The 25,239-nt window shown below is 30.4% G+C and overlaps 1 protein-coding gene across 1 annotated transcript in view; it reads left to right on the top strand.

Moving 5' to 3' along the window:
* LOC129217082 (protein hobbit-like) overlaps positions 1–25,239 on the top strand; it is a 113,115-nt gene that overhangs the window by 51,062 nt on the left and 36,814 nt on the right. The window contains 18 exon segments of the mRNA XM_054851335.1: positions 195–333; positions 638–773; positions 1,567–1,678; positions 2,782–2,873; positions 2,988–3,060; positions 5,303–5,404; positions 11,833–11,892; positions 12,045–12,138; positions 12,975–13,185; positions 15,673–15,845; positions 16,127–16,191; positions 16,193–16,226; positions 17,654–17,920; positions 18,979–18,998; positions 19,000–19,076; positions 19,161–19,257; positions 21,244–21,387; positions 24,230–24,477. Coding sequence (XP_054707310.1) covers positions 195–333; positions 638–773; positions 1,567–1,678; positions 2,782–2,873; positions 2,988–3,060; positions 5,303–5,404; positions 11,833–11,892; positions 12,045–12,138; positions 12,975–13,185; positions 15,673–15,845; positions 16,127–16,191; positions 16,193–16,226; positions 17,654–17,920; positions 18,979–18,998; positions 19,000–19,076; positions 19,161–19,257; positions 21,244–21,387; positions 24,230–24,477 — 2,144 coding nt within the window.

Raw genomic sequence — 25,239 nt, 5'->3', positions numbered from 1 at the left:
ATATATATATATATATATATATATATATATATATATATATATATATATATATGTGTGTGTGTGTGTGTGTGTGTGTGTGTATGTATGCACAATTTTTTAAGTTTTCAGTTTTCTGAGTTATTTGCACATATTTCATATGCTTTATTTTTATGTTTGGTATTCAAAAATGTTCAATTATTTAAAACTTTTTCAAGGAAATCACATTATGCCTGTCCGATGATGTTTATGCTCTTTGGAATTCAACATTACATATGACAATTTATACTATTTTACAAGAAATGAGCAATTTCAAGGCTAATGCTTTAAGTTGTTATAATGAACTCCATTGCAAAAGTAAGTTCAATATATATATTTTTGATGAATTTATTAGGACAACTTTTGTGTGTAACATGTATTTCTTACTCTATAGATTTAACCAGCTTAATTGTTTGCATTTTGAAATTGATTAAAATTAAGTATTATTATAGTATTATTACTGATATAAAATATTCAGGATAAGATTTGAAGTAAAATTTTACATTTGAATGAATAAGTATTGTGATTGATTTTGGTTGTGATATTGTGCATTTCAATGTATTGCTATGTATAAATGTTTTATTAGTTGGCATTGTTCTAGTACACTTTGGTATCCTTTTAGATATTGAACAAAGATCTTTTGAAAACTCTTCTTTCGATGCCAATAATGAAAATGAAAACAGTAAAAGGCCTTCAGTTATGTGTTTACAAGCAAATGGGTGCATATCTATTGCGTTAGCTTTGTCCAAAGCTCACAAGTAAGTTGCATTCCTATCAAACATTTAGTTTAGTTACTTGAATTTTGAAATATATTTTAACTATGGCAGCTTAGAAAAATTGACCTGGAGTTATCCTTTTGAGTATTATATGGCATGCCTTTTCTCTTAAATATTGTCTTGTATTGTTTCCCCCCCCCCCCCCCCACCTCAAACATGGTAACATTGCCTTAATCTTTCTTTTTAACTTCAAAAGTAAACTAATAGTTTAAGGGTAAAATTGGGAAAAGTCTTTTGCTTCCTTTGGCTGGTAGTCCAAATTTCATTAGTAACCACTTTTTTCATACGGTAGCCATTTTTTTTACTCAAACTGCTAAATGGTGATTTTTAAAACTAATTATTTAAGTTAATATTCTTCATTACAATTAATTATTATAATTAATATATTCATAGTAAAGTAGTTCATGAAGGTTACCTCTTGATTTTGGTGACTAAGATTTTAGTTCTTTTTGTAATTTTTCAGTTCATTATTATTTTTATTTTTTGAAGTGGCAATCAAGTAGGATTGACAGATAATATGTAATCAACATTTTTTTTTTAAATTTAATTTCACTGTGGCAATTGGCAACTTTGTCCTTAACTAAAAGTATAGTTTTGCTAACAATGGACAACTTTTTAATATTTAAGGATATAATGTTCCTGATTGTTGCAAGTTTCTATGGCTAATGCCATTAATAAGTTACTGTTTTTCTATTCCATCCGTCTTTTATTTTAGTAAATTTCTTATTGCACGTCCTTCTTTTTTAAATTCTTCAATTTGTTACTTTTGTTTTAGATTAGTTTTTTCATCTTCTGATATTGCAGTGAGTTATCGTCAAGAGATCATATCGGCAAATTCTGATCATTTGGTTATGATATTTGATAACCATGAAGTATTCACATTTGAAGTAAAGTAAAATATTTTCTTTACCTTCTTAGTTTTCATTTTTATTATATATAAACTTAATTACTTTTTGATTAAATGTGTGCTGTGTGTTAATCATATTAGATTATCATTATCACCATTGAAAGCAGTATTTGTGTGTTTTTTTTATTAGTAAATAAAGTTTTAATGTACGGTAAAAAATTCCTTGAGGTATTCAAACATTTTTCTTACTAACAGTTGCTGTTTTGAGAAATTGTTCCATTTTAAGGATCTCACCAAAACATGATATGTTTCTCAAATGTACTGGCAATTTCGAACTGATTTTTCAGAATCAGTGTGTTACTTTGTTTAATTCTTAAAGAAAGTTAAGTTGTGTATTCCCCGAAAAAAAAAAGAAAGCAGGAATAGCAAATCTAATTTGTCCGAGTTTGACCAAATGTACTACAACTCAATGGCTGAAATCACCTTTGAAAAATTTCAAATCATTGTTGCCCTTCTGATTTTCTCAACTTTCTTAAAATAATTCTCATGTTCAAAAAAAAAAAAAAAAAAGGGGGGGGGGGGGAAGATTGATCTTGCAGCAAGCATATTTTTTGAAACTTTGCATCATGTACTTTTTAAAAACTTAAATACTGAACTTGCAACTGGGTAAAATATTGAGATCCAGGCAGGCCCATCATTCTGACTTTGAAAAGTTTGTTTTGTATATAAGTCGGTGTAGTTCTGTTGTGTTTTGATGAAATTTGCATTTATTGGTATATTATTTGCCTTTTGTATTCAAGCAAAATTTACCCAATTGTAAACACATAAAATTGCTGTAAATATGTAAATGTTTTATTTCCTGGTAGTCCAAATCAATTTTTAGTGGTCTTGAACTTGGGAATCAGTGATGTTAAATGCTGTGTGTGTGTGTGTCTACCCACAAACCCGCACACAAACACATATAACTGCTTTTGGGCGTGATCATTTCTGAAATTTAGACCTTTTTGATACATCATCTATTAGGAGATGGCATAAATTTTCAACTAAAACTAGGTACTTCTTTTGAAACTGTTAAATTTGTTTTGTTGATCATATTAAAAATCAATTGCTGCTGTGCTTTCAATGAGCCTTTGTTTATTTCAGAAAGTTTTAATTTCTTTAGTTCCCCCCAGTGAGCAGCAAGAACTCTGTCGACAAGGTTTTGAGGACCTTGAACTGATTAATAATCGACTGTTGTAAGAATTAATTTTATTGTTTTTGCTTGAACTTTTCTTTTTATACGGATTGTTTATTTGCATTCAAATGATATATTTCAATAAATAACGTACATAATATTAAATTTATTTTAGGAGCTTTCAGTTTGAAAGTGTCAAGTTTGCATTTCCCTATAAGTATAATTTTGCTGAAGCTTTCAGTGAAGAGGTAATTCTGTATATGCTAATATATTTTCTTAAATGTTATTAAAGTTTAAATCGTTTTTGAAAATCTGATTAATGTGTGGCAATTTAGGGGAGAGGGATCTGTTTTGATTGTCTGCTGAATTTTTTGAATAATCAACATTGTGCACTTGATATCATCTACATTTATGTTAATTGCATTTTTATACAATTTACACATCAGAAATTTTCCTTTCCCCCCCCCCCCTTTTTTTCAGCTATTCACTGATGGTTTTTGTTTGAGCCCTTACACGCTATCAACTATGCTTGAGCATTTTACAAAATTTCAATTTTTACTTTAAGATGTAATATCCCTTTTTCTGCTCAGCCAAATAATTTTCACTCAGCACAAAAATGCTTAATTCTATGATTTTATTTCCAAATGATCTGTTAATCTTATCAATAAAAACTTCTCTTTGATGATATTTATTTTCTTTTAAGTTAAAAAAAAAAAAGAAAAATTATGTTGAAGTTTCATACAATTAAGTTTTTTGATGGCGTTACTTCCTAAGATTATTCTGTATTTTGAAATTTGCACTTTCTAATTGTTTAACCCTTTGTAATGGATTTTTTAAAATTAGTACTACATTAAAATTATTTTTTGAATTAATATTAGTTAAGGAATAGAAATTCTGCATGGTTTTGAAAATATTTAATTATTAGCCTTACCCTTTTTTTGGGAGAGGAGTTGGATTATTGGTCCCCTATTACATTGGCATACTATTCTATCGTCATCTATATTACTGCCAGCTGTGTGAAGTAATTGGAGATAGTTAAATAATTTTTTTTCTGCACACAAAAGTTTGTTAAATTATATGTAAAAAAATAATTCCTAAAATTAATATTTTTTAGAAAAGAAGAAAAGCATAGGCATAAAAAAAATTTAAGCTTAATGTTTATTTATTTTATATTATGATATTAATTACCATATATGAACCACATAAGATGTCTTGTGAATGAGTTAACTTGGTCTCTAACATCTGAGGTTGAATGGGGGGGGGGGGAGTAAATTTTCGTGTGTGCAATAATTTTTCTTCTCCTCCCTCATATTGTTGCTGATGAATATATGAACACATAATTCAAAAATATGTTCAGTACTGATGAAGAAAAAGTATTGAATTCTCAATTAACTGTGTTGTGTGAATGTTGAGGTTCTAAGCCGTAATCTGCAGTTTTATATATTTCTATGGTTAATCAACAATTCCAAATGTTAACAGTAATTTTTTTTTGAAATGTTCAACTTGTAGAAAATTATTTGCTATTGTTTTAAAATATGACATTTTATAAATATGAATATTAAGTACTCTCCCCCCCCCCCCCCATCTGACCCATGGTACAATATTGACTGTATAGTATAGACTTTTGGGTACAATATTGACTGTATAGTATAGTAACATATACTATACAGTCAATATTGTACCAAATGTCTTTTGTCTTTCCCATCATAAGAAAAGAGATAAAACAGTCGATAATTAAATTAAATAACACAAAGAAATATACACATTTCAGACGATTGTAAAACCCGGTAGACAAGGAGGGGGGAAAAGGGGTCAGAAATTTGTTTCCCAAAAGGCCTTGAGCAAAGCAATTTACTATTATGAAATATTTCAAAAAATAATGCACTGAAAAAGATAATACAAAAACCAATTTTATAACTCAAGTTGAAAGTTACTTTTTAAAATTTTCATACGTACTTGTAATATACATACTAATTACTAATTTTTGTTGTTGTTTATTTAAGGAATTTCAGAAACGTTTTGCCAATAACATTTGTTAGTTTACTTTATAAAGCTATTGATTTATTATTGTTATGTTTTAAGACAAATGTTGTCAATTTGGAAAGGTAAAAAAAATTTCCCCCGCTTAATCGAATAAAATTTCTTGGAACCGACGATATTTGATTAAACGGGGCTGACAGTACAATGTTACATACTTTATCATGATAGACCGAAATTATAGAATGTTAACTTCCACCAGTAATTTACCAGAAATATTCAGCCGTCTGTTAATGTCTTTGGTATGTGAATGTTGATATTCATTGGCTAACATTAACCTTTACGGTAACATATACTATACAGTTAATATTTTGAGTAACAGTTGCACATTTCTGGAATGTATTTTTTTTTTAACAGCTGGGTACCAACCAATATCAATTTCATTGTTAAAGTGTATTTCCTTTTGCTTAATATATTTTACTGCTTTTCTAAATGCTATATTTTGTATTTCAGTTTATTAATGTCATAAAATGGCTCAAAATTTTGCATAAGAGAAAGAAAACTCTTTTTACTTTGGAAAGCAAACTCCCTCCTGATCTCCAAATTTTATGCAAGGTAAGAGAATGTGAAAGTGAGATGATATAAGTAATTTTTGAGATATATGCTAGTTTTTTTCTCGTTATTTTCCTTAATTCTTAATTTATAAATCAAAGTAAGTTTACCGAGAAATTAAAAGAACTTTTGTACAAGTCTTCTCTATAGAAGAGGCCGAAATTCATCAAAACTTTTTAATAGAAAAGTCAGCTTTTTATAATATGAAGAATATTAGAGACAAATAAGAATGCATTCTTTTAACGTCTTTTTTTTTTTTTTTTTTGAAATTATTATTATGAGACTAGAAAATTGCCCGTTATGGCATGACGGTAAAATTTGCTTCTTAATTAGAAAGATTTCCTGTAAATTTTGATGTGTTCAAATAGATACACATGATAGACAAATGTTTAACATTGATTGGGAAAAAATCAAATTCATCATTACCATAACAGCTTGAAATTAAAGCGGACTGCCGAGTTACTTTTAATCAAAGTCTGACCAGCAAAACAGTTGCTTATTAGATCTAGCTTAGTTGCTTGTTAGATCTAGTTTTGCTTTGTTAAAACAATCGCTTTTCTGCTGCCAAAAAATATTTATATATAAATAAAAGTTACTAAATTTTAAGTGATACAGCATTGAAATAATGCTGTCCCGCAAGCTATCGCATGAGTTTTATTGTTGGTGACGTCAGTGTTACTCAATCGGTGAATGCACTATTATATATATGAGGATATAAGAAATGCAGAAAATTATCTGAGTGTTTCTCCTTTTTCCTGTTTCTATTTCATTTGTATTAACATATAGTTTCAAGTTGTATTATGGGGAAAAGAAAAAAAAACATTTTTCTCTATAATAATTATTTAAAGAAGAATATATGACTTTAATTTTCATAGATTTCAAATTTCTGAAAATTAACTTGTATTTTTCTTTCAAAATGGAAACATATGTGAAAATCCGTAAAACTTCCAGGAAATCCGGAAGAATTGGCAGGTATGGTACTGTCATTAAGCACACAGAAAAGTGAAAGCCATAAGTCATTATTTCAATGAATTCATAATTAAATCTGGTTCAACAATATAGAGTCAAACCCGGTTAACACAAACTCGCTTAACACACAATTTCACTTAGCACGAAAGAAATGCCATTCCTCGTCAGGTAAAGCTACAAATTAGTGTTAAATCAGTCACTTAACAGGAAGAGGATTTAGACGAAATCCCGCATAAGACGAAGAAAATTTTAAAGTCTTGAATAAAAAATGGAAAATAAAAAAGAAAATCCCCATACTTTTACATGAAATTACTTTCGAAAGTCGAAAGATCTGCAGATCTGCACTTGAATACAAGCAACATGGATGGTAGCGTGAAAATTCCTCTCCTTGTGTAGGAAAATCGAGAAAACCACGTTGTTCAAGAAAGTACGAACTTTAGCTGTAGACTATGCTTACAGTAAAAAAAGCTTGGATCAACAGCAGGCTTGGAGTCAATTACGAGGGAATGTAATCGATTACGATTATGAGTACGAGCACGAAAAAAAGGGGGGATTACAGTTACGATTATAACACTCTGACAAAACCTAATTTCGATTACAGCAACGATTCGATTACGTAGAAAACGTAATCGATTACAATTATAATATCCTGATTATGATTTTGATTACGGTTACAGACTTGTAATTTAATGTATATCACTCTTTTGCATCAACGATGTGATTGTTGAAAATTATGATTTCTGATTTTATATTATAGAGATAATTGCCACTACCATGTAGTATTAACTAAAAGATTATTTATTAGTTTATGTATTTTTAATTATAGTACTATAGCAAGAAAGGAGCAGCATGTGAAAAATAAAGAACATCTAGATAGTTTAAAGTGCTGGTACATTACACAATGACTTATAAACTGCTCAACATTTTAGAGTTTATAATTTCTGAAAATATTGTGTTACATTTCAACATTGTAGTCTCAAACTATTTAGTATAACATCAGTTAATTTAATATGCAGCTATTCCAAAAAAACAAAAGAAGTATGGTTCTTTGTGCAGAAAAATCACAATGTAATAAAATGCAGAAAGTAAATAAATATGCAGAAAGTAAATAAAAAATACGGAACTAAAGAATTGAAAAAGAAAAGGAATTAAATGCATTTAAGTGTAATTAATGTTTCCATAAATGTCTGTTTTCTTTCTCATTCTTTGAGAAGTGAAAAAATTTCCAGCAATGCTAAACAATCGTTGAACTGGAGCAGATGACCCAGAAATAGAAAATTATTTCGATAGTATTATTTTTAGCAAAATGGTACATCTGTGTGTTACATCCCTATAACTCTACAGAATCAATTTTATGATCATTTGATAAGCTATTTGCTTATGCTTTGATTTCATTTTTTAATCAATTGCTTACTTAAGAAATTGCACTTTTTCAAGTGCTAATAGGTTTCAACTTAGCACTCATTAAAAAAAATAAGATCTGGCATAATACATTTCGCTATGATTTCCACTTTTTTGTCATAAAGTTTCTTTTTTTTTTTTGCTAAATGAGTATTTTATATATTTTATAATAATGCAGTGAAGCACTGTTTATACGTTTTTGAAGGGACTGTATGAAAAAACGTATAAATGACAAAACGTATAATAGGTATAGGTTAAGGTGTATTAGACTCTGTAGAGATCAATTTAAAAAAACATATAATTGATAAAAACATATAAAAGAGAAACGTATAAACGGTGCTTCACTGTATTTATACATTAGTTTTAATGCTGCAGTGAATTGCAATTATTCTCACTTTAAAAAAATAGCCATAGAAAGATAAATTAAATTTCAAAATTTGCGTCAAAATAATTTGTTGATACAAGAAAAAAATGTAAACAAATTTTATAAAGTCTATCAATGCAAGCTTTTTCCTTGCATATACTTATTAACTAAAGATAATATCAGCTATAAACATATAAGACATAAATTTAAGATGAAACTATGTGAGAAATTATTTTGAGAACATACAAAGAAAAAACTTATTTATCCAGGCTTATATTAGATGTCATGTAGCAAAGGCAATAGATACAAAATGGCGTTTAAAGAATCACTGAAACACAAGTACAAATTCTATTTTCTTTTGACAAAATCTTTTCTCAGTTGTTTACTACTTTTTCATGAAAATATATATAAAAAAAAAAAAAAAACCTAAAGCTTGTTCCACGAAACTTTTGTACTTTTGATATCATTGTATTTTTTCTGTTAAAATATGGTTTTGAGACAACAATGTGCTTTGATTGTTTGTCTAACGTTGATGCATTGACAGATGAAAAGGGAAATTGATGGATGACCACTTGTAAGTATTTGGGAAGACGTTCCCAAAAAAAGGCCCTGAGAAATTCCTGTCAAAGGCACCCACAGGCACTAACTATTTTAGATAGTTCTCAATTTATGACTCTCATTTGCAAACAGGGACGAGCACCGAATAGCTTGAAGTCGTTTTGAATGTTATTATTGAAGCATCTTATCTTTACATACAATAGTAAAAGGGCGGCTTAAATGTTTTCACTTTCAGAAAGTCAAAATTACATGATCACAATTCAAAATTACGATTTCTTTTACTTAGATTACAGTTACAATTGCACAAGAAAAGCCTGATTATGATTTCGATTACAATTACAGGAGTATCCCATTGACAGATTAGGATTATGATTACACAAAAAACATAATTGATTACTCAGATTACGATTACGTAATCAACTCCAAGCCTGATCAACAGTGAAATCTTTGACAAGTGGCTGTCAAACCTAGACGTAAAATTTCATCATGAAAAAAAAAGTCTCATTCTGGGCACTTGTTCTGCCCATGTAGAGGTTTAAGGTCGAAAGTGTTTTTTTACCCATCAGCACTGCAGCGAAAATCCAGTCTTGAGATCAAGGAAAAATCAGATGTTTGAAAATGCACTATCGCGGAGAACTGGTTCGAATAGCCATTGTCTCTGTTTTGAATTAGTTGTGTATCTTGCTTAAATTATAAGCATAAATGCTTGGATGTACATTTTTGTACAAAGGTACTTTGGTTCCTATATTTTCTGAGACACAAAAAACAAAAAATATTGTCTGTTTACAACACAAAATCCGGTAAGCGTGAAAATCGGTTAACCCGAAATTCGGTTAACACAAAATATTTTGTCGTCCACGTCGAGTTTGTGTTAACGCAGTTTGACTGTATATGACAGATTGAAATATGAATATTGTTACTGCAGTAGTAAATATACTTGAATATATTACAGTATATCGGGTATCAGCTAGCCCTAATGGGCACGCAATTCCTGTACTTCTATACTGTATGTGAAATTTCATGTTTTAGACAGAATTCAGGCTATTTAAATATAAAAATAAGCTGTGAAGATTGTAGGGCTCCCGCACTTCCTTTGTCAGGAATTAAGCCCTGACCTTACAAAGAGACTTGCTAGTTTGCTTTGAGCCTGCTTCCCTTTCTTGCTTTGAAAGGGATCATTTACAATTCCAGGATCGATGTATGAACTTTTAATTGCGAGTTTGTGACTAACGACATTTGATTTTGTGATATATGTTTTTTTTTTTTCAAAAAATCATGGTTCATCATTTTTTTTGTATTCATCTCCTCTTGCCCTTCCCAAGAAATAATCCCATTTGGGAAATATAACGATTCTGTATGAATCATAATTCAGTTCATTATTTTGTAAAGATGACCAAGTGTTGTATTGATTGATAAATTAACAGCTATTCAAAATTTTGCATTCTTAGGTTTTACTTCCGTCTTCAATATTGTGCTACATAATTTGACATTAATCTGTATGTTTTAATGTGAGCTAACACAAAGTTATAATGTTGCTATATTTAACTGACAGTATTTATCGTTTGATCTTTGCAAGCATTTATCTATACATATAATAAAACAAGATATTTGTGTGTGTGTGTTTGTGACGCGCATCCAGGGAAAACGGTAAGGTCTAGAAAGATGAAATTTGGTATACAGGTGTAACTTTTGCCAACATTGTGCACCTCAGGCTTCGATTTTTTATATTTTAATTAGAAAAAGTTATTCAATTTTTTATGTGATTTTTAGCAGTTTTTAGCTCTTTTTACCCCACAGAACTCGAACCAATTGCGCCAGAAAAATATTTTTTGTTCTAAAATGTGGCAAATTTAATTCCTAACATGATGAGAAAAACATTAAAGCAGATTGACCAATTTTTGTATTTTTTAGGAATTTTTTAAAAGCCCTTTATTTTGTGCTTTTTCCTGGGTTTTATTTTTTGCTTAACCCATCCCTCAAAATTATAGGAGCCTCTTTTCTAAAATTGTAGTATGTAATAATCAAAACATTTGCCCTCTTCAGAAGAATTTTTTTTTTTTTTTTTAAAATACGCAATAGTTTTTTTTTCTACAATTTTTTTAATGTGGAACAACATCATCAGATCTTCACGTGTCAGTCGAATCCATCGAGGAAAAACATCATTCTTCTCTTATCTCTGACTTCTCTCCCCCCCCCCCCCCCCGACTGGACATTTTGCTGTATACAAACTGTGTTACGTCACACAGTTGTGCACATTTAATTCAATTTAAACAGCGATTTTTTTTTCTTCTCTTTGGGAAAGGCTACTTTTTGCACACTACGGGGAATGAAGGAGAGAACTTTTTTCGCGTTTTTAATTAAATAAAAAAGGGTTTTTTGAGTGATCTTTGTTTTTATTACGGAATGGGCGAGGAGGTTAAAATCAATAGAGATGGATAATACATCCAAAAGGTAGATAGCCGCCAAAGGCGGCAATCTTGGTGTAAAAAGGTGAATGTCACAAAACGCAGTTGGAGATAAATATGGAAAGTACTTTATTGAAATTAATATTGAAAAATACAGATATAAATTGATTAATACCGCTGCCAAATTTATCTAAGCAGCCGCCGAAGGCGTCAAACTTGGCGTAAAAAGGCGACGGACAAGCTTGCCAAACAGCCGCTGTAGGTGACTGCTTGCATAAGGCGAGTGGCGTAAAAGGGAGGACCAGCTGGTCGCGGCAGGTTGCTAGTATAAGATAAATTAGGTGTTTGGAGCTGTTGGTAGAATAATGCTATAACTGTGTAATTTGTTTTCTTTTCTTTTTTTTTTTCGTACTTATTATTATTACGTGAAATACACCGTCAGCTCAGCCATTCCAAGTTGAACCGAACCATTGTTTCGGTCACTCCTCTGGTCTGTGCTAATTCTATATTAGCTACCAGTTTGTTTGGCACTCTTGGCTTACTTAAGAGATTTTTCACCTCCAGCTTAGCTACTTCCTAAGCCAGGCTGATGAGTGCTAATAAGCACGAAACTGCGGTCCTCGACTGGAATAACTGAGCTGGTGGTGTATTTCACATATTTCTGCCTTAGCCTTGGCTATAGGGCGGTAACTTACTGAAAATACTTATTATTGTTATTATTTGTATTACATTAGGTTTGGACCATTGAAATTGAAGATGATCCTTTCGAAGTCAAACTGAGAGATAATTTTGAGGTTTGTAGAAATCAAATTAAGAATTCAAGGTGTGAAAAAGAATTCTTTGTCAAAAGGCTTTTTATGGATGAATGTGAAAAGTAAAACACTGCATTTTTAACACTTTTTATGTTGATGAAAACTTTAGAAATAATAGATAATATTTTTTCCAGTTGTTAGAAGATGAATATCATGAGAGCTTAAAACGAAAACAAATATTAGATGAAAAAATTGAGCATTTTAGAAGAACTAATCTACTTATCCCTGGTAAGTGGAACTGTCAATTTCAACTATGTAGCTAAGCTATTCCATTGTTGCTTCGCGTTTTTTCTTTCTTTCTTTCTGGGGTTTAAAATTATTTTAAAGCAATCAGGAATTGCTTGTTGTTTGCAAGTGATAACGATTGATGTTCTGATGTACCTGATGCTCTTCTAATTTCTGCTTCACTGTTTGAGACTTGGAATAATCATTTCTTTTTCTCACTATGTCTACAAATGGAGAGGAAGTTATTGCATTTTCAACCTTTGGTATGGCAAACAGTTGGCTAAAAGTTGGCCCACATTTTCCCTACATCCCTTGATGACCTAATTAACCAAAGCAAAGAAAAATTAATTCACAAAATGAATGAAACTATTACCGTATTACCCCGCATTATCCAGCCGCAAAATTCGGGGGTCACCAGATTTTCAATAACACTTACCTGGTCCTTTCCGGCATGCCGGAAAAATCAAGGTTAGGAAAAAAAATAATGACCTACCATAAATAACAAGCGTGTATTATATGCTATACATATTTTTTTCGAATGAAGATTACTTTCGGGATTTATTTATTTATTTATTTTCCCTCATAGTGGTTTGCTTTCTGATTAGAGCTGAATGGGTAAAGTTACTTTTGTTTTTTTGCAAAATAAACCTCAAATTATCCGCATGCCGGAAAATTTGAATTTCCCGGCATGCTGGTCAACCTAGCTTTTTTCCAGCATGCCGGATAATGCGGGGTAATACGGTATATTTTTTCTAGCAATCCTTGATTGTGAAATGTTAATAATCTCAAAATTCATCATATCATTCAAAATGTTTGATTCTTAATAATTTATTTTACAGCTGAAAAAATCAAATTATTGTGTTCAAAACTTGCTCAAAAAAATGCTGAAATATACATTCAACGCTCCCAGCAGTTATATTTAAAAAACTCTCTTAGAACTTCTTTATGCACTTGGACACTCGAAGAAATTGACATCTTAGCAATTGCAGATACATCATATCATGGCACAGAACGGGTTGTCAATAGAATGAAAATGCTAGATATGGAAAGGTAATTTTGTAAATTATATTGATCTTAGCTGTTGTATTAGATTGATTGATTTAGTTTTTGATGTGTTGTTTTAGAGTCAGAAACTTTATAGCTTTTCATGAAGTAGTTTTTGTTTCTGTTTTCTTTTTTGTATTTTGAGTGTAATAATTGAACCGTTTATTTCAAAAAGCAGTCAAGGGACAAACTCTATAATTTTGAAAAAGCATTTTTACCTGCATATTAAAATTTTTTTAATAAGAATTACAATGTTTTAAGCTAAAAGGGATGCATATTTAGGTAAAATTCTTTCAATAAACAATGTTGTAATCATCAGAGAATAATGGTGATATAGATGTTTTCCTAAAATTAGCAGTTTTGTTGCTTGACTGGTTTTTGAAATAAACAATTCAATTTTTGTCAACATTTTCAAACATGTATAGTTTGAGCATATGAATAACATTTTTGTTTAACTATGTAGACATAAATATGTATGCAAGTAAAATTAGTTTGTTCTATAAAAATTTTGAATATTGAATATAAAACTCATTAAAAAAAAATACTTTCAATCCATTATTTTGATAAACTAGTTGTGTAACAAGTGTGTGATTTATATTCTTCTACATTCCTCTCATAATTCATCATCCTTCTTGTGACTTTTAGAAACATTCTGCCTATCACATGATGTAACCTATAGTTACTAATCAAATTTCATGCATGAAAACTTCTTTGGAATCCATTATATAGCAAATCTTTATACAAATATAATATTAGTGAATTTTTTCATGTTGAATTTGCCTTTTTAATGCCTTGTAAACATTTGGAGTTTTAGCACTTATATCTTTTACTTGGTCTAAAAGATTCAAAATGTGATAAAATAAATCAATCACTCAAAGATGTTTTTTCACTTTTTTGTTTGAAAAAGGAAATTAATGTCATGAATTTTATAATATCAGATGGTGTGTATGTGGGGGGGGGGGGGGGGGGGTATGATGCCTATTTCTTTTCTAATTTTCAAAATGAAAATGTAGTACCAAAAAACTTTCAATTGAGTTAAAACATGATGAATTTATTGTTATATTTTATTAGGACCTCCTTGAAGTGTTTGCAAAGTGGCCTTTTTTGAATGTTTAGTTGTTGTCTCTGTTGATGTGATTATCTAATAAGATAAAAGTAAAGTTCTATTCAATGTTATTACTAATTTCTAAGTTAGTAAGCAATTATTTACTTTTTATAAAAATTTACAGAAACATTTTGGTTGCCATCTTAATCCGAAAGTGCTGCCGACAAGTGCCTCAAAGTATTGAAAAATTGCACATTTATGTCGTGGATGGAAAGAAATATAAGGTTTCTCTAAAATAAAACTACAGCTAATGCTATAAAAATAAGCAATGCTTAGTTAAAGTATGCTGTATATAAAAGTTATAGTTATGACACAGTGAACAAGAAATTGCTTTGTTGTTTACCATATTTTCAGGAATAAGCGCTGCTGCGCGTACTAAAAAGAAAGCAAAACAATTGCCGGTGCGGCGCTTATAACGGGTGTGGCAGATACAGTCTTTTTTTTTTTTTTTTTTGTTCCAAGTAAAAAAAAATCTAAGTTTTAAAAAAATGTTGAAAAATGCTGCCAATAGATGGCACCCACATCATCCTGCTGCCAGCAGTTAGCACAACATAATGATTAATGTAGAAAAATGTTAGTCACGTCAAAAAGTGTCCGTGTTTCTATATTATTTTCTAACATAAAAACAACGGTTTTCGATGTTTGCAATTTTCTATTTTGTTTCTGATTTCTATATAACTAACAATGTTACTATCTAAACGCTTTTGATAATGAATAATTGATTTCAAGCGTCAAAATAAGCAGTAAAAATGATTTTTTAAATCAAGTCGGGCAAAAAATATACTTCGACATAGTTCTATATGTTTTAAGAACCTTATCTGTTGTTCGATTTTCGAACGTTGACCTATGTCGTTTCTGCTTCGATCCATATTTTTTGTGCTACTTGGGCCAGAGAGGTTGACATTGGTGAGGCATTCAGGAGAAAAAATCCGCATCTCTCGCTCTGGATAACCAACGAAAGTCTTCTCCCAAGGTAAGAAAATTATATTTACTGTAAAGTATATATAGTTTCGTTGACTAAAAATATTTCTTTCATTTTGCATTTCATTCCAGTTTTCTTTACTACTAATTGTGCTTTGAAGTTGTTTAATGCTGGGTTCGTTGCTTATGGCCTGTGCGGCGCGCATACATTAAAAAAAATTTTCCCTTACGAATATTTTTCGATGCGGCGCTTACTCCCGAAAATACGGTATGTTAAGAAATTTTAGCTGTAACTTACCTCTAACACATTTAAAAAATAACTAACTAAATAAAAAAAAGAAGAGTAATGAAGAAAGTTTATGAAAAAAAAAGGAAAAGTATTGTAACTGAATACAGTTGAGAGTGAGAATTAAAACATTTGACATCTGGCATAATGAATACATTGCCGCATTACTTATTTTTCTTAGCCCTTATCCAGATGAAGGTCTTGAATTCACAACACTTTGGGGTCGTAAAGTGAGGTGTTCTGCTTCTTCCTGGACTTGGCAAATGAGAGATTTTCCACAAATGCCTCTACATATCAGAGAATTAAATATTTGGGGCTTTCTTATTGGAGCTGAACAGGAAGCTTCCCAGAGGGGTTAGTTCTCCCAAACATAAAATTTATTTGCTGATTTTTTAAAAACTTTTTTGTTTTTACTTTTGATTTTTGACACTGATTCAATTTGCTAAATATTTATTTCACTTTTTATTTACTTTCAGAAAAGAAGAAAGTTTCCTAAAATTATTTTTTGTTCAGTTAATCATTATTTCTAATTTTTATGTATATGATTTTCGAAATTTTAAGTAATTTTGACAGTTTTAAAGCATTTTTAATTGAATATGAATTTTAAAACTATGTGTATCACTTTCATCTTTTAGCTAAACGATCATCTCAATTACAAATTGAAAAGCCCTGGGAGCCATTTATTCTGGAACGTAGTATGCCCTTCCTTGAAGTTTTACCATGACCTTACATTTGGTAATATATTTAATGCATTAAAAAAATTGAAATTTTGAATTCGGAAACTTTATATTGTCTTGCTTTAATTTTCCTTGATCCTTTTTTTTTTCTTTCATGAATCCAGTTCTTTTGAAAAAAAAAAAATATATATATATATATAGCTATTAAAATGCTGTAGTTGTACTGTATAAAAATATGTAACAAAACTCGGGGCAAAAGAAAATACAATCTTTTAAGGTATCTTATTATTAAAAAAGTGAAAAAAAAAAAAAAAACAGTGTTTCTAAGTTTATTTTGTGTAGTATACAGCCTGATAAAAATATGTGTGAAAAATAATTTTTTTACACTTTTTTTTGTCTCTTTTTTTTCTCTCTTTATGCCCTAACTATGAGTAAAATGAGATTAAATTACCTGGCCATACAATCTCAAATGAGATGCGTGGGAAAAGATTTCTTTGACATCCAGGGGAAGCAATCTAGATTTTGAGCTCTTCAAACACATTCATATCCTTGGTCTATATTTTTACATTCAGTAGGTCTTTAACAGATATTATTCATTTTACATGTTTGCCATGTAACTTATTTTTAATATTGTATTGGAATGAAAGGTCATTGAAATGTTTCCTTTGGGCTACTCTTGGTGTAATTACTATCCTTCCTTTTCTTTTCACATAATGGTATATCACAGCTATAGATTTGATAAATTGTTTAAATGCCTTGTGACATCAATTTCATGTGAAATTGCAACTTGTATAGCAATTTTATTGACTTAATATTGCTGTGTATTCATCTTTTAAACATAATTTTGCACTATCTGGAACAATTAAATAAGTTATTGAGAAATATAATGAACAACAAGTATGGGACATCATTCCTTTTCTACTACATTATATCCTACCATTTTGTTGCTTTGACGCTTTTGTGGAACTTTATAGGAATTTTTTGTAAAATTGTAAATCAAATGTAGTTATATAGACTAGAAATTATGGTATGATAGTTATTCTCACCTTACTTTGAATAGAGATTGTTAAACATCCATAAACCACAGCAAAATTGCAACAGATGGTTCAGAACTGTAGCACAGATTGAAATTAAATGCAAATGTATTCCTCTATTTCTTACAGCTTTCAAAAATAGTTAATTGACTTTTCATGCAATACTAAATGCAATCATTTTAAAAAATAGGATATGTTCCATTCTGCCTTAATCTACGTCCTTCTAAGGCTATGTGAAGTTGATTAATTTGAATTTTGTTTTTATTTCATTTAAGTATGGAATACATTTTTATGTAAATAATGTGTTAGAAAATATTTTAAATACATGATCCTCCAAAAGGAAAAATTAGTGTGTGTTAATATTATTTAACTGAATGTAAAATAAAGTAGAAATTGATATAACTGATCACAAAAGTAGGTGTGTGTTAACCATGTATTTATTTGTTTTTAGATATGGAAGAAATGTCAATGGCTTATGGTCCAAGTTGGGAGCCTATAATGGCCCAAATCAGTTTAGCAATGGAACTAATTAGTAGGCCTTCCTTAGATCCTAGTCCTGCCCTTCCTTGGTGGGATAAAATGAGACTGTTGTATCATGGCCGTCTTACATTCTTAGCCCAAAGACTTGCTTTGTACATGCGCGCATCTCTGGATCCTTATAACACAACGGAACATATGGAGATATCCTGGTCTGAAGTTTTTATTGAATGGACAAATGGTTAGTCTCAAACATGCCATTATTTTATTTTATTTTGCTTAAAAAAATAACTCAAACTTTGCCCAAACATTAAATGAACTTTACTAGAAAAAAGAGACTTGAGGTAGTGAAGAGTCAAATTATTGTTATTTCGTTAGATTTAAACCACACGCGATTATTCTAATGTTAACATTTTTTCAGTTCAAGAACAAAGTACAGGTGCTAAATACATATGGAATTGAGCTGTTATGCCCCAGAACACCTTTCCAGTACTGCTTTTCTAGAAAAAATTTATTCCTCTTCCATAGAAAGTTGGTCATGACTCAAGATTCAATCATTTTTCATTGGGCTTCTGGTACTAGGAAAATGAACAAATTTACCCTTCATGTTGAGCCTTGTTATCATGTCCTCCCTTTGGACTTGCCCACAAAGTGTTGTCATAAACCAGTGTGAGGCCTTAATCATAATAGATAAAAAATGTATAATTAAACAGTATTTTATAGTAAAACTACAGATATAATAAAATTAATAATTTGGTAATATTAATTAGATTCATTTAAAGTTTGAATAGAATACTTTCCAAAAAGCATTTATATACTTCTTTAACAACAATTTAAAAAATCATACTCTCTATGAAATTGATATTTTAGTGGGGAAAAAAAGGGGGAGGGGCTTGATTGTAGTGGATTATCCTCCAGAAAGAAATCAATTAAAGAATTACTTTGATTACAATCTGATTAGATTCTGACAGCTAATCTCCACCTTTTGATCATGACAAACTTGTTCTAATTCTTTTCTGCACTTCTATTTTGTGTGTTCCTTGTCAATCTGACGGGCTTAATGTTATCTTTTCTCTCTTGGGACCAACTTGCAATGACCAGCTACAGCTGAGAGCATCCCGTCTTAAAATCTATTTGTTTTGCATTCCTTGTTATTGTCCCATATTCAAACTGGCTAAAATCTGACGCTTCCAGAACTTTTCATAATTTCTTTAATGCACTTTATTTATTTTTCCAACTGAAGTGAATTTTATTTTAAAGAAACATATTTCATGGAATTTTGGATTTTCTTTTTTCCAGGTAAAATATTAACAAAAGGTAGACCTTGACATGTATGTTCACACAGCTTCTAAATATGATGAATTAAGAGTTCTACATATACCTCATCTTAAATTAAGGTAACTAATTTTCATGCCTTTTTTTCAATTTTTAAAATTGAATCAAAATATATATCCTTAACTTAAACATTATTTTTTTTGCAGTATAAATTTTGATTGGTTATGCTTAGGGAATCCCTTCGATCATCATAATGTAATGCCTTGTGCACCTGATAAAGTGCCTGAGTACTCAATTAATCAGGTATTAAAAACATTTATTTCATCTTAATTGTATGAATATAATGTACTTTGTTTCAGCTGTGGCTTTTCTGATAGTACAACATGGCACTACAGTGTCTGTCAGTATTTTATCCTTCCTGATCAGGATGACTGGATCCGATTGTGACATTTAACTGCTTATTTTCTTGTTACAAAATATATTATACGAAAAACGAAATTTGAAAATGAAATAACTTACTGTAACTGGGCTATTTAGACTGGAAATTTCATGCTTTTTGCAAGTTTTTACACTGAATGCTTTGTTAAAACCATAATGTGAAACTGCTAACTTTGTTTTTACCACTTTTCAGATGTTCTGCTACCACCTTAAGCCTTTTTTATGCAACAAAACTCTTTATATATTTTTTCTGTTTTTAAAAATTGGGTTCAAGGAGCCCTGCGCTGGGGCTACTTGAATACACTCAGCAAATCCGTTAGAAAAAACTGTAAAACAGGTGGTGGTATCAAGAAGGACCAATGATTTTGAAAAATAATTTCAAAACTTACATTCTAGTGATCAAACTGTTTATATAATTGAAAATTATTTATGTAAATTAATATAAAATAAACATATACATAAAAAACATATTTTTAGGCAAATATAATTTCTCAAACAGAAACATAATCTAACTACTGCTAAAAACCAATTGAAATGCTCGTTATTTAAACATTAGAAAGAAAGAAAAATTTACTGGTTCAGGAGGATTTTTTTTTTCTCTGATAGGATTATTTAATACCCTGCTCTTCCAAGCTACTAAATACTACAGGATGCCCAGGCTTGTTTTGTGAACGATCTTTTAATTTCCATTTTAGAGTTGATATACTTAAGTCAAAATGGGCTGATGCCACTTTCTAAGACATTTCTCTGGAATTAGTTGAATCTGGACACAATTGTAGTTTTTCCTTTAAATAATCTGCATTATTTCTTACTTCAAGGGGTTTTCCTTTTACTTTTGGACCCTTTTTATCCCCAGATCTGCAAAAAACAGGTATAAATAATAACTAACCTCTTTATTTTTAAAAGATTACAAACCTTACTAAACATAATTTAGTGATAAAAAAGTGGTTTGGGGCTGTTTGAACGCTGGGTTCAAGTAGCCCCAGTTTAAGGCAACCAGTGCACTTTTACTAACTTATATTAGTTAATGTGTTAATTATGTAGCTATAACCTTAAAACACTTTTTTCATTAAGAAATAGAATGCAAACATAAAACCATCCTGACCTTGATGATATCAGATGTTTCCATGAACTTACATGTGAAAGTTTGCAGACACAAAAAAACAACTGTTAAGAAAACTTGCAATCATAACCTCAATCAGAAAAAGGTGGGAATAGCTGAAATTTTGTTTCATGTTTCAGCCTCTACCTATCTGCTATCTGTCATGGAAAAAGTTTTTGAAGTCTATACATTGAGTTACATAAGACCAGGATGGATTTTAAACACTTTTTTCTCATGGGTTCAAGTAGCCCCATTTTATGGTATTTTTTTAAAAATACATGCTCTTTTCTAACATTTATTTGCTGTAAAATGTTCTTCACAATTTAGATCCTTCTTCAGAAAAAACAGCGAAAATAAAAAAGGCTTTTTTTTGCAATAGTTAAAAATTATAAACGCAAATATTATAAAGGCAATACTTATAGCTGTTTTGATGTGGTTTAAATTCTTATAATTCATATTGTTATAAGAATTCAAGCCATTTGATTAATAAATATAAAATTGATTGCAGAAAATATGTTTGTTTGTTTGTCACAATATGGCAGAAAGACATTAACCGTTAACTGTGTTAAAGTAAGGTAACAATTTAACTTAACAATGAGGCAAAAGATAAATTAATTGCTAAAAGTGGAATCTGTTATAAAAGAGTTTTTTTTCTTTCTTGTTATTAGACAGTTTTAACTTACCTTATAAATTTAGCTACAATTTTGCACAAAGTTCAAACAGCTACTGATTATTTTTCTCTTTAACAGGAACACGATTCATATCGAGCTTTCCGTTCCCAAAATTTGAATATCTCTTATTCGTATGAAACCAAAAATGTAAATGCTGATCAAGATGACATTCCTACAATGCTTCTTTACAGTAGCACATTGAAATGGATAGAAAATTTAAAAGTAAGTGTATTATATTGTATATTACATTCGGTTGAAATGTTCTGCTTGATATACAATGTAGATATAGGTAAATATTGATGGGTTTCTAATGTTAAATTGATTGCTGTATTAACTTGTTTTTACATAGTTATTAATTTCCTCCATTTAATTTGTGTTTATATATAATATGGGTGATGGAAGTTTTTCCCAAAGATCTTTTGTTGTTAGGGGAAAAAAAAAATTCAAAATATAAGCCAAAAATAGGCCAGATTTTATTTATTATAAATATTTTTTATTTTGCAGAAAGAGGGAGGGGGGGTGAACTTCCTCTTAAAGAATTATTTTCATTCTATTCTGCTTATCTTGAAAATTATCCAGTTGAAAGAATGAAAACTAAAATAACATTATTCTTGTTCGCTTTATTTATAATTTTAGCATGTGATAAATTGTACTCTTTATGAATTTAGAATTTTAAACCACTTTTATTGACAATGATTCCTGCTGGGACTGTCTGTGTGAAAAGTTGTCTTGAAAGTTGGCTGCAATTAAGAGACTTGAAAAAAGACTGCTTAAAATATCAAAATACACATAATTTTTAAAGTTCGGAAAAAAAAACAGTTAACTAAACAACTACATCTTGCTTTATAATTAATGTTTAAAAAAAATCAGTCATTAGTACCTTTCTTTTATTCTAAGTAAACATTTTTGTGTAAGTCAAACTGCCTCCAGATTTTTAAAATACTGATGAAAATACAAGTGAAAAAAAGGTTTAAAAGCAAAAATGTTTGATACTCAAGAAAGTTTGATAATATTTGAAAATTTTGGTTCCCAATAGTTTTTTTAATTTTCAAAACTCTTTCCTGCAACTTTTCCTTTTCTTACTATTTTCTGCTCTTTCCTGTCTGAAAATTGGTAAGTTATTCAAACCGCTTTTTTTTAACAATTGTAACACAATGAGAATTCCTCTCAGATTTTCTCAGCCTGTTAAACAATGGTTGACTTTAAAATCCAAACCACAAAAGTACCGTAAAACGGGGTGAAGCGGATCACTTTTTCAGGTTTTTTAAAATTTACTCGCAAACAAAAGCATGAAAAAATCTGGGAAAAAATATATAAATTCTTACATTTCTCCTAAATAGTACTATCCAATGGAAATTATTCTACATGAATAATAACATTTTTTACTTAATGTTAAAGAGTGATCCGCTTCACCCCATATCATGGGGTGAAGCGGATCCCCATATGATTTCTTTAACACAACTTTACCTTTATGCAGGAGTTAAGTGGATCAGTGAATTCCATTTTAAAAAAAGAATACTGTGTTTTTGTAGGTATATTTGCATGGGTGGGGGTTCAGTAATATACGAAAACGAAAGATGAAAACTTTATTTTCAAAAGAACATCCACAATAATACAACAATAACATCGTCATCACTCCACTTTGGAAATATCGGTAGATGGGAAGCAGAGACGACCTCTGCCGATGTTCTTTTCTTTAACTTTACTAATAATAGAGTTAACATCAACTTCTCGGACATCCTCCACATCGGGATATACAAAATAAGCAGTCTTCATGGATAGTTTTTTCCGAAGGAATCTGATAACGAAATTTTTGTCTGACATCGAGCACACTCTAATAGACCTTCTACAAGTAGCTGCTCTTCTTCTTTAGTTAAAGTTGTCTGACCGCCATATGATTTTAAATTGTTATTGTTTACCCACCTTTGCAATGTTGTATATGGCACGGCATATGTCTCCGACGCCTGTCTCAGTGACATCTTTTTAGATTTCACTGCAGAAACAGCATTCTCTTAATATTGAAGATTGTAGTTACGTTTTGCCGCTGAGCCGAGCTTCTTAACGTACTTGAGTGGCATGATCCACTCCACCCCACTGGTGTGCCTGTTGTCACAAATTAGCCTACAACAAAATATTTCGCTTTAAAAGTCAGATTTAAGAAAACACTAGTTAATAAGGATGGTTTTTCAGATATCACAATAACTCTTTCCTGTATATAAGTCACTTACCTTTTTGTTAACAATAATTCGATTCAGATGTAGTTGAAATTGTCCAAAAAACTGTGATTAATGAAACACTGCTGTCACAAATCTTGTAATACAACAAATTTTGGGGTTATAACACAACAATACAATTATCGGAACCTGTATAAAGGCATAACGCCATTTTGAATTGTTCAACTACTTCGGCATAGACGGCAGCACGTGTTACCTCAAAAATAAAACCTGTGATCCTTTTCACCCCATCCGATCCATTTCACCTCGTTTTGCGGTACTGCTCTATTTTCTTTGAAATTTCAGTATTTTGCATCCCTTCACAACCATGAAGGATATCTTTTTTTTTCCCTTTTTTTTTATGATCTTCAATAAACTTCCTCTGTGTTCTTCAATGTAAAGATTTTTTCTTGTTCCTTTTTCTTGGTTTTATTATTATTATTTATTTTGTTTTTTAATTTTTTCTTTTTTTTTTATTAACATTTATTTAGTTTTTCATTGTCACTGCATAGTTTGAAAGCTTTTTGGTTTTAAATTATTTTTCTTTTATTAAATAATAGCCAAGAATTACCCACAGATGCTTATAGAATTATCATTTTTGTATACTTAAGCATTTTCCTGATATTGGAAATCTTTTGTGGAAAATATGTTGGAAAAATAGGAGTAAAAAAGTAAATGAATATGAAAATATAAAAAATGCTGAAATATTTATTTATTAAAAATTGCATCATATATCTTTGTCACATTTTGCCAACCAATATTTGTCATTATTTTTTTTAAAACCATAACTGCTAGCTAAAATTTCTCAATGCTCTGTTGGGAAATTAATTTTTATACTGTTATGTTTTCAGATGATACTCTCAGGTGTAACACGTTTAACTAGAAGAGGGAAATATTTTTCAAATGTGAGACCACGTAAACCTCAATTGAGTCGCCATTATCATCGGCTGTGTGTTTCTTTGAATTTGCATAAATTTAAAATAATATACTGGATGTCTTTTGCTAAACAAAGAGGCCTAGAACTTATTGGAGGAAGACTGTTTTTAAGTTCTGAACACACCCAGACTCTTGTTCCTGAAAATGATGGTCTGAAACACAGGTAATCCAACATATTATTAATTTTTTCTTTCTTTCTTTTTTTTTTTTGCTGGAAACTTGTCTATCTGGAAAACTTTTTGTGAAGGCAATTAAAATCTTACTTTATTAAGATGACTACAGGACTTACATTCCTTTTGCTTTTTTTTTTTTTTTATAAAGTAAACGAATATCATATGCATGGGGAAAAAATTGGATTGATATTTTTAATATTTTTGTTTCCAATGGGGCTGTATAAGATACCCACCTCAAGAGGCGTCTGGGCCATAACCAGACCTAGTGTGCTCCCCAACAATGCATCAGTCTTTCATGTGTCACCATTAAGGCACTGATGCATGAAACAGTAGTAGTTTTTTTGACATCCAGTTTCCTCCAGATGGAGACACCTGGGCTCTCTTTTGATGTGAAATTGCACTAGGAATTTAATTTAACCGAGGGATATTCTAAGCCAAACGAATACCCTAGGGATCTTTTTTTACATGCCACATAATCATACAACATGGGCACTGATAATTTTCTGCATCTCGAAAATTCACCAACTGACCACCTCTTGCAGGCCAGAACCCGGGTCCACAGGCTCAGAAGGCCAGCGCCTAACCATCACGCCACCAGCTGGTCATATATATATTTTTTTAATATTGCTGGATAAAATTCAACATTGATTTAATTTTAGACAGCAGGTTGGAATAAGAAAGTTGTGCCATACCCCGCACAACTTTTTGTTGTGTGCTGTGTCTTTTGCTCTGATGAAAAGGCTCCATTGTAG

The sequence above is a fragment of the Uloborus diversus genome, chromosome 1 (assembly GCF_026930045.1).
Source record: "Uloborus diversus isolate 005 chromosome 1, Udiv.v.3.1, whole genome shotgun sequence".
Taxonomy (NCBI): Eukaryota; Metazoa; Arthropoda; class Arachnida; order Araneae; family Uloboridae; genus Uloborus; species Uloborus diversus.
This window is presented reverse-complemented; position numbering and strand designations above follow the sequence as displayed.